General features: G+C 39.3%; 1 protein-coding gene across 3 annotated transcripts in view; it reads right to left on the bottom strand.

Annotated features, from left to right (window-relative positions):
* Positions 1-732: 732 nt before the first annotated feature.
* Positions 733-10,438, bottom strand: part of Aff1 (ALF transcription elongation factor 1) — a 189,614-nt gene continuing 179,908 nt past the window's right edge. For all 3 annotated transcript variants that reach the window (XM_076865240.1, XM_076865241.1, XM_076865242.1), the window contains 4 exons: positions 10,276-10,347; positions 9,735-9,872; positions 7,164-7,387; positions 733-6,136 (listed from right to left, as the gene is read on the bottom strand). In XM_076865240.1, the coding sequence (XP_076721355.1) occupies positions 6,015-6,136; positions 7,164-7,387; positions 9,735-9,872; positions 10,276-10,347 (556 nt within the window). In that variant the 3' untranslated portion in view covers positions 733-6,014. The remainder of the gene's footprint in view (positions 6,137-7,163; positions 7,388-9,734; positions 9,873-10,275; positions 10,348-10,438) is intronic.

The following is a 10,438-nucleotide window of genomic DNA, read 5'->3' as shown; positions in this document are numbered from 1 at the left end:
TAGGTGGCGGTATATATGTAAACATTATATTATTACTTATTCTGCTTTTCTGTATATGCTGGAAATTTTTCAAAATAAAGTGTGTATGTATGTATGTATGTATCTTCACCCCACAATCCACTTCTAGGAGTTTATTCCAAGGAAATAGTTTAAAATTTGACCAAATTTGATGGCCAGGGAACATTCTTTATAAAAGCCTTAGAATAGAAATAGTCTCAGTCCTAACCATGTGGCTGGTTAAATAAATTGCTATGACCATACCCAGACAACTTTTATTCACATTTACAGTTCCCTAAGACATTACATGAAAGTTTTTGTGAAAAGTGTCATCTAGCAGAGATTAATGGCCCATACTGAAGTACGATTTCTTTAGGATGGGTAAAGGGAGGAAAAAAATCAGATAGACTTTAGATTCAATACCAACGTTCTACAAACCTGTTTACCCAACAATTTGAAAAGAGGCAAACTTGGTTATTGATATACCTGGCCCCTGATGTCAGGATAAGCCCCAGTGGGTTAATTTGTATGTGCTTATGCTTTTGAGAATAAACTCAACAGAAGAATAAGCCACCTTCTGACCACATATACATCCTCCCAAAAAGCAATAAGTACTGTGAAGGAGAGAGCACACTATTCCCTGTGAAACACTCTGGCCACAGATGCAATATCGTATAGCAATTTTAAGAATTGCCTTATTCAGGCAAAATAGTAAAAGCAAGGATTCAACTCCAATGATTTCTCTAAATTTTTATTAATTTTTTCAACAGTTCGATCCTCTTGTGAAAAGGAAAGAATTTAAAGAACAGATCAATTACATTTTTTTTTTTTTAAAACAGCACTTAATCCTCATCACAGAGAACAGCAAACAAAAGATCTGTGGCACATTATCTTTGGAAAGATCTTTTGCAAATTTTTCTTCTAAAAAAAAACTATAATTCTCTCAGAGATCACATATGTCTCTTTCATAGGACTATACAAGGCATCTAACTTTTATTCACAAAAGCCCCAAGTTGCAGTTCCATTGCTGAAGTAGATAAAATATGTGGAGTTCCCCTTATTTGTGTTGCACATCTTCCCATTGAGAGCATCGCTGCTTTTCTATCCTACATACAAAGTCGTTGTGTTGACAAGAGCTGGCACATTATTCCACAGAAATTAAAGAAAAACTTATTACTTTAAAGATAGCCCAGTGATTTTCATTTATCAACTGGAAAAATTATTCATTTAAACAATTTAACACCAAGATTTGACTTTTCTAAAGTTATAAGAAAGCAAAAATATATAATATAATATAATATATAATGGTAATAAATAAAAAAAAGCAACCCTGCTCAGATAACATCCAAACATGATCACATTCAGGAAAAAACAAATTTTTTTTTAAACAAGATTTGGGACACACACACACACACACACACATACACACACCCCAACATGAACAGTGTATACTTGATGTCTGAAGGGAGGATGTGCAGTGAGCTTAACAATACATGTTGTGGCCTGAACAGAAGGCAAACTTAATACTGCCTGTGAGGAGCATTGCTTAAATATCTACTTTTAAGCAAAGCAAGTCATCTCCTTTAGGTTGGCCACTACCTGGCTGGACAGTGCAGCTTGGCCAGCCTTGATGTCAGTGGTCTTATTCCCTTGTCCTCCCAGGCCTATATATTTCCATATAGGCTTATGAGGAGCTGCAGGGTTTCCTTCCTGCCCTCTGAGACATCCTCTTAGGTAGAAGTAAGGGCACATCTACTCAGCATGGTACCTAATGATGTCTGACTCACAATGACAGGATAAAGTGTGATTTCCCTCAAAACAATAAGAAACATACAGTCACCTCAAGAAAAGTAGTAGATGGTGCTGATCAATGCATCATAAATAAGAACTGAAGAACATGACTAGTGCTCACAATTCATAAAGAGATGTGCATCCTCAGCCACCAAGAAACCAACATAACTGGGTTGTGGACTGGAGGACTGACTACATGGCAGAAATACCACTTGTAATGTGTGAAGGAAGACCCTCAGCACCATGCTATTCTGCCACTATACTTCTCCCCATGAAAACAAATAATAAAGGCACAGAAAAAAAATACCTTACACCCATTATTTCCCAGTGGGAAAAAACCAGAAGAGGCAATCCACAAGAGAAGGGGTGGGGACAAGCACCACCATAATCAATCCTGGCCATCTCTTCACAGCTGCAATGTGTACTCACTTTTCAGTAAGAAAATCTACACTTCTGTGTTTCTACCAGAAGCCCAAAATAGTCTTGGAAAATTTAAATCCTGCTACTCAGTGGGAAAGAGTGTCTCAGAAGAAATGATAAAAAATTTTCAAAGGTATTCTGTAGTGTCAGGGAAAATAAATCATTAAGAAAAAAAAATAAAGAATTTGGTAGAAGGCATGGAAAAATTTAAAAGTATGCTAAATAAAACCAACTCATTTATCTTAATATGCACAAATAAACTTCAAACTTCATAAAGCAGAAGATAGATATAAGACGACCCATGTAACATACCTTGAAGCTGTGGCAAAACATTATTTCAAAATTAGGTTTGGTCAACAAGGGGCACAATAAATATATACAACTGAATCAGCTCTTGTTCTCTATTTGTGTACAGATTACATATTCTTTTGCACATCAGAGATAGCAGTTGTAGAGAACAGTGGTTTTCTTTTTGCTTTAAAAAGTGGGATCAAGACTAACCTCCTGCTTCTACTAACATTAATATGTAAGGTACCAGGTAAGGCAAGTTTTCAGCTAGAAAGGGAGAGTAGATTAGCTTCTAAACATCCCAAGATCTAGAACTAAAGAATAAAGGAGGTAAATGTCCAATTTGTCTAAAGGAAGTAGCTATACATTTTGGCTAAAACAGATCTTTAAAAAAAGATCTTTTTGTTTAAAAAATCAGTTGCTTTTCTCATTCAATATTGTGATCAAATCATGATATCAAACAAATTATCCTATTGTAGTTTATTCCTGATTACTGCATGCTGAACCCTCTCATACTGTACCACTGCTACCATATCATGTGTATATTCATAATCTTAACCCCAAGTATAATCTGGTAGATTTCAGAAAAGTATTTTTCATTATTTAATAGGGCTCCAAGGTTTGTTGATTCACATTTTCACTATCTTCAGAAGGGCAGAAACATTCAACAATTTGTTTAAAATAAAACAGTATTCTTCCACATTCTTATTCATTCTCTCTCTCTCTCTCTCTCTCTCTCTCTCTCTCTCTCTCACACACACACACACACACACACACACACACACACACACACCTGTAGTGGCAAAGGCAAGATTTACTCTGTTTTCATTAAGATTAATTTTTTCTATTTTTCTCACTGTGAAGTGTGCACTACAACTATTGTCATGAGAACTTCACATATACAAAGGCTTAATTTTATAATCTAATCCTCTTGAAAGATCTACCTCAGTACAAATTTTTGCCTTTGGGAATTATAAGCATGCAGTGAAAAAGTGCAAATGGTTTAAAAATCCTTCAGATTTCTATATACAACTGTAACAGCAAAAAGGGCTTATGAACATTAAGGACTCATCAGACACTACCTTTTACATACTCTATTAAAAAGGCAGTCATCAGGAATTCTCTGTTAGGTACAAGGACTGTTGCAGTAAGAATCAGAAATATCCAATGATCAAAGTAGTACAAATTGATCTATCCAGATTCATTATTTTTTTTTCAAGGGACAAATAAAATTTAATATAGATTTCAGGGAGGAAAAAAACCCACAAAGAATAAGGCCACTGAAAAAGCAATCTGTTACACTTGGCTGAGAAATCCACTTGGGAATGTCTTCAGTCAAGGGAGCATGGTGGCTTGCCCACAGACTCACATGCTCTGGTACAACCTGCATAGATCAGAACCTGTCATAAAGAACAGAACCCTTCACCATTGACAGATGGCTTGACACAGCAGACGGGGAAGGGGAGTTGAGACAGAAGGACTGTAAGTGATCTCGCTGATTCTAGTGCCTTGTCCCCTCCATACAAGGAGCAAACACAATGCCAGGCTTTACAACCTACCAGGTAATTACTGTCCATTTAACAACAGGCTCTCTAGTAGTTTAAAAAAACAATAGCTTTGCTTCAGAACATCAGTAAAGGAAACTGCTTCATCAGGATCACACATCACACATCAAGGTTTAACGCTCAGGTATTAACTCCACTGTCATTCTCTGGCTTTAACCTAGTTAGCAATCAAAGAACAGGCTGGAGGACAGACCAGGGGGCAGCTTCACACAATTTAAACTGAAAAGTCAGCCATGACTCCAGCATCTACACATCCCTTTACATGTTTATGAAACTAGAAAGTCCTAGTATTCATCAGAGAGACCTTGGGCATCTTCACTATAAATAAAGATGGTTCTCCCTTCACTAATAAATATAAAAAACATGAAACGTGCTTGGTAGGGAACAATGTGTAGAGGTGCAGAACAGGGTAACAGGGGAGAAAAGGAAACCAATTAGTTGCACAGATGAAGCTCACTCCTCAATTTTAACACATGAGCAAATTCTACTTTCTAAAAGGGATAAAAAGAACTGGCTTTTAAAAACACTGCACTCAAAAGAGTATTTCCAATAACTACCTTCAAAATTTCAAAAAGCAATCTGTGCTTGCGGGCATGTGGGAATTCTGATTGTGTTCTTTCATTTTAGGCCATTCAAAACGAACCTCGTTTAATGCAGACAGTATGACATTAACTTAGAGGAAGGCCACAGTTCCCTCTTCAACCTATTCAAATCTAGTTGTCTGAGAACACTCTGGAGTGAAGGCATGTGGTGACAATTTTTTTTAGAAATCTACTGAATCCCCACATCTCCACATTCTCTCAGGGAGTCAATTTCCCCTAGGCAATCAAGGGCTCACAAAGTTTAGTTTTGCTATAAATATAAAATAATTTGTAGCAGAAAAATATAGCCTCTCTAAGAAGTAGATATCATTTTTCTTCACTGACAAAACTGAATTGGTTAGACGTGAGTTACCACATAGCTGTAGACCACCGATCAGCACCTCAAATTCCATCTCTACTTAAAACAAGAATCAAAAAGCACGTTAGCCATCTGGTCAGGTATAAATGTTGTTCCCTTCTTCCACAAGTTAGGAAATACAGAATCCGATCAATGGTGACCACCTTGTTAGCTAGAACCCTTCAAGGAAACAAGAGTGGGGATGGCAGTGCCAAGTCCGCCAGGAGTCGGCCTCAAGTGACTCTCAAGGTGGCTCCCATGCGCACTTGTTCTTCCTCCGTTGCGTGACGTGGATCGTGGGTTGCATTTCAGCACAATCAGGAATCCGAGCTGGGGTGAACGCGCAGTACACAGGGCAATGGGAGGGGGTTGCCTTCGGTTTCATACATTATGACAATACTTGGTATTATCAAAGTCACTGTTCACTGGCAGAAAGTGGGGTACAGTGGAGTCCTTCACAACTTAACATTTTACAGATGGCCATTAGAATCTGTTAAACAAGTTTCCCTCAGAACTTAAATTTTTTAAAACAAATCATCCACAAAACCCTTCACCAAAAATCAATGTTTAAAAAAATTTTCTTCTGTGAATGGACTTAGTATGGCTACTGAGATGATGTGAATTTGCTTTCAGAATTGAAATTGTTCCTCATTTCACTTGCAGCTTACATCCATCCTACTGGTTAAAAAACAAAAACAAAAGACCACAGAAATGTTTCTAGACCATTCACATGCCCATTAGGCTACATTGCACTTTTATTCTGTAGTTAGGAAAGGCAAGATCATCTCTGGGGCTGACCTCCATCTCTGCTTCTGTGTAACCATAGTGTCCACCCAATGATAACACGACTCTTGAGAGTTTATGTGGACAAACCTCCTGGCCATCTTATGCTGCTTCTCTTCTTGAGTTTGATATCCTGATGAGACAAATGTCGAGACTGTTTTTTACGCTTCCAATGTGCAAAAAAAAAAAAAAAAAAAAGTCCCCAAGGCATGGAGTCAACTTGGGTTTCCATTAAGGTGTTTTGGTTACTTGTTTGAGCCGCTGAAAACCCTGTCTTATATAGTGCACCAGGTCCACCAGACTGCTGTTGAGGGCCAAGGTGCATACTTTTGTGCTGAGTTGAGCAAAGAATTCTGGAAAAAGAAAAACAAAAAGCCCCAAACTAGTAAATACACATGCACACACACAAATTAAAATAGAAATACAAAAAGTCAAGGTTCAGAAGCTATGTCCCCACAATACCCTGCATTTCATCTCAAAAAAAAAAAAAGAATCATAATCTGTAATCACCTGCTGCCTCTCCACATCCCTCCTCTAGACTAGAAGGCCACGGAACAGGTTTGCTTTAGAGTTGGATGCATAACACCTGCCTAGGGTCGTGACTGGCAGTTTTAAAATAGCCATTTTATACATTTCATCAATGGATGCATGAATGCAAAAACAAAAACAACCCCAACCACCTTAAAAGTATTATTATTTTACTAAGACAGATAAAGCTCTAAGAGGCTGTGGGGAAGAGTAGAGATTACAGCCAGCTGGCTGCCTTCTACTCTCTAGCTGGGGAGATAGAAGTCACAGCCATGTTCTGGCGCTCGCTGCTGTATGCATTTACTTAGTGGTAGCTGGCCTGATGCCAACCAGTTCCTCTACCTACAGGTCCCTACTGCTCCTGAACCCTGGATTACTCCTAGGGCCTTCTTCCCCAAACAAGTCATAAGACGGTTTACTATGCTATATTTCTCTTGTTGTAGCTGACCATTTTTCTTAACATCTACTGAAAACAAACTCAGCACTGGGATTGTGCTACTTCCCGTCTTAAATGGGTTGAGCCTAGGAACAGCAGTGACTTTCTTTATTTGCTTTGCCCTTTTGCTAGCATTTTGGTTCAGACTGAAATGATGACAGCAGAGCTTGTGAAGGGGCAAGGTGCTAAAACCACTGCTAATTTGGTTTTGATAATCTAGCTACAGAAATCCAGCTCTAAGCCACAAAGTTCCAGGGAGAATTGCAAGTAGGTAACAAGGCAAAATGGAGAAAATGAAAAGGGAAACAGCTATACGTGTCCTCCTTTCCTTTAAGAAACTGAACATAGAATACAAACCAACACCATTTCCTCCCAACCTCCATGCCCCCACTAATCACCACCCCAGAGACCTTTACCTTTATTCTTCCTTGCAAGGACTTCAGCCTGTTCCCAAAGATCAAAGGCGGTAAGGACGTGGGACGTGATGGTGACATAGGAAGAGGTCATGTTCTGGATGGTGACTGGAGTACTGATTGTGGCAGTCATTCCACTGCTCCCCATACTGCCAGCACTTGACTGGGACCCTGCAGAGCTGGCAGGAGAAGGCATTGGGGACAGAGGGGATGGTGTGCCTGTGCTTCTGGAAGGTTAGAGAAAGACATGGTTAAAGCCTGCCAGATTGCAGGTTTCCTATCTCGAAGACTGCAATCTACATCACCAAGTTTCAGTGTGCATCCACCAAAAAAATAACTATGGCTAAAGTGACTCCTATACAGTTGAAGAAGACCTAGGCACACTAACTGTATTCCAAATATGCTTTCCCATGCCCTTGAACAGTCTACCTCCTCTTCCACGGAGGAATCCCTTCTTCTTACCATGTCCAGTTCCAACTTACGCTAGGAAGACCCCACATACACACACACACACACACACACACACACACACACACACACATATATCATCATTTCATCCCCTCAGGAAACACTAAACTGAGCACCTACTCTGTATCTGATACTCTTTTAGTCACTGTAGATATAACAAGGCCGCCTTCCTGACACCACTTTGAACTTACCTTTTGTTTTGCATTTATCTGGGTCACAGCACCATGGAGGCAGAGACCATGTCTTATTAATCTTTCCACAGCTAGCACTTAACACAATAAATGGCTTTTTGGGGGAGGGGTAAGGGATTAGGGAGGCTGGTTACTAGGGATTGAACGCAGGGGCACTTAACCACTGAGCCACATCCCCAGCCCTTTTTATTTTTGAGACAAGTTCTCGCTAAGTTGGCTTTGAACCTGTGATCCTGCCTCAGCCTCCCAAGTTGCTGGGATGTACCCCAGTGCCTGGCAAGTAAGTGCTAAGAGTAGAATCCCACACAATCAACAAATGAACTGCTGTGGGTACATGCAGGAAAATGGGCAGGGAGTGTCACACACTGGGAAACTGAATCTGTTTTTTCTGCCCTTGGCTAAATATCTGGTCATGCCAGTTAACATGTGCCTCAACATGGAGCAAATGAGAAAGGACCAGGGAAGTCACTCAGATATAAAAAGTAAATGGATATAGGATGGAAGGAGGGGTCAGCAGCAGCAGTTTCACGCTGTGACATCTGCCCTATGGGCCACACGATCCTGAGCATGCTTGGCAGAACATACATTTTCAAGGACTGGAGAGAGAGCTTCCTGAGGCAGCAACTCTTGTCTGCTTTGTTTACTGCTGTTTTGACAGCAGCTACAGGGGTTAGGTGGTCTGGCTGGGGAGATGGCCAGGAATTATCTAAAATAATGTGACTGACAACCTATTAGCTTAGAATATCTCAGAGTCGGAGTTGTGAAGCTTTCATAAATAAGAAATTGCTTCTCAACCAGGACTTTCTCTTTTTTAAGAGAGGCCATATGGGAATCTCTTCTTTAGAATTTCTGGAAATCGGGCAGTCTTCTAAGTGATGCTCTTAAAATAGCAAAACCTATCAGAACTAGGAACTTTCCAAGGAATATGACCAAATTTTTTTTAAAAAGAAAATACTAGACAAGGACTACAGGGCAGAACAACCCACCTTCATCTTACAAACACAAGTGAACACGATTCTCTTTTTCAATGTTTTACAGCAGATAAACAATTGCAGTTCACAAAGTGGGAGAAATAATTTTGCTAGACATAATTGCTTCATTGTTATTACTGGTGTGGGTCCTGAAGACAGTGGAAGGTATACGGTTCTGGAAAGTTCTTGTTTATTGAAATGTCAAGAAGATACATCACAGAAGGAGAAAGCACATTGGCTCTGGTTCTGCCCCTCATGGTTTTGTGTTCTTAGGCATATCTAAGATCCTTAAAGCTCTAAAATTTAGACTCTATGTTCTTTGCAATTATTCTAACCCCCTCTTATCCACTGTTTTGCTTTCCACAGAAGTTAACAGCAGTCAACCATGAGCTTGCTTAGACTCCAGAGAGAGACCACATTCACACAGCTTCTATTTACAACGTATTGTTATAATTGTTCTATTATTAGTTAATATTGTTAATTCTTTGTTGTTTCCATGCTAGGGATCAAACCCAGGGCCTAGCCATACTAGGCAAATGCTCTACCACTGAGCCACACCCCCAGACCTTACTGCTAATCTTTTACTGTGCCTGATTTACAAATTAAACTTTTTATAGATATGTATAAGAAAAAGCATAGTATATACAGAGTGTTTGGTACTAATCTGCAGTTTCATGCATCCACTGGGGGTCTTGAAATGTATCAACCATGGACAAGAGGGAACTATTGTACCTTTTATGTTAACCAATCTGCCTCAATATTGGTTTATAAATAATTCTCAAATGGCAGGATATGCTAATAATTTACCTTTAAGGAGCGAATCAGCACAGAGATGAAGCATTCAGTTTTGAAAAGCCAAAGAGGGGGAGAGGGAGACAGTTGCAAAAGAGGTAAATTAAGAATGACTGAATTTTGTAAATTATTGAAATTAGATTTATAATTACCTTGCAATGCATGGAGAAGGGGCCTGGGCCACTTTGGAAGAACTCTTGAAGTGTTCATTAAGAGTACGGGAATACTTTATTGCTACGTCTTTTTTACAACGAAACATTGCCATGTTCAAAAGGGACTGGCAACGCATGCTGTGAACAAGAACAGAAGTTAAAGTGACATGTGCATCACCTTGTCCACAGGACTAGCTCTACCACAGAAAAATAACCGTTGCACCCTCAAGTCTCATGAGCACACTGGGTATGCTCCCATCTGTATACCTCAAGAATCTACACTGTTCAGACTATTGCCAAAAGTCAATATTGGCATAAAGACATAGATGTGCAAAGATACAGCTGAAACCACAAGACCAAAGCATTTACCAAGTCCTCAGTAAAACAGTATTAGGTGCCATTTCCCAGTAATCATCAGTGGGATTAACCCCAACCAAGTACTCACTAGCATTAGGTTAAGGAATCAAATTTCAAAATGCTTTAACATCAAAAGAAACAAAAACACATTTAGTGCTATTTAGACAAAGAAAAAAATACACACCATAAAACAGCAAATATTTTCTCTTGTGTTGGTGCTGTGCCATCTGAGAATGATTTTAATGACATTGTGAATCTACAGGGAGACAAAACCATATCCTAGGTTAAACAAAGACAGTATGAAAATCCCAGGCAAAGACGCATCTTGGTACTCTATTTTAGTGCTC

Source organism: Callospermophilus lateralis, chromosome 8, assembly GCF_048772815.1.
Source record: "Callospermophilus lateralis isolate mCalLat2 chromosome 8, mCalLat2.hap1, whole genome shotgun sequence".
Taxonomy (NCBI): domain Eukaryota; kingdom Metazoa; phylum Chordata; class Mammalia; order Rodentia; family Sciuridae; genus Callospermophilus; species Callospermophilus lateralis.
Note: the sequence above shows the minus strand (reverse complement) of the source record. Positions and strands in the feature narration are given on the sequence as shown.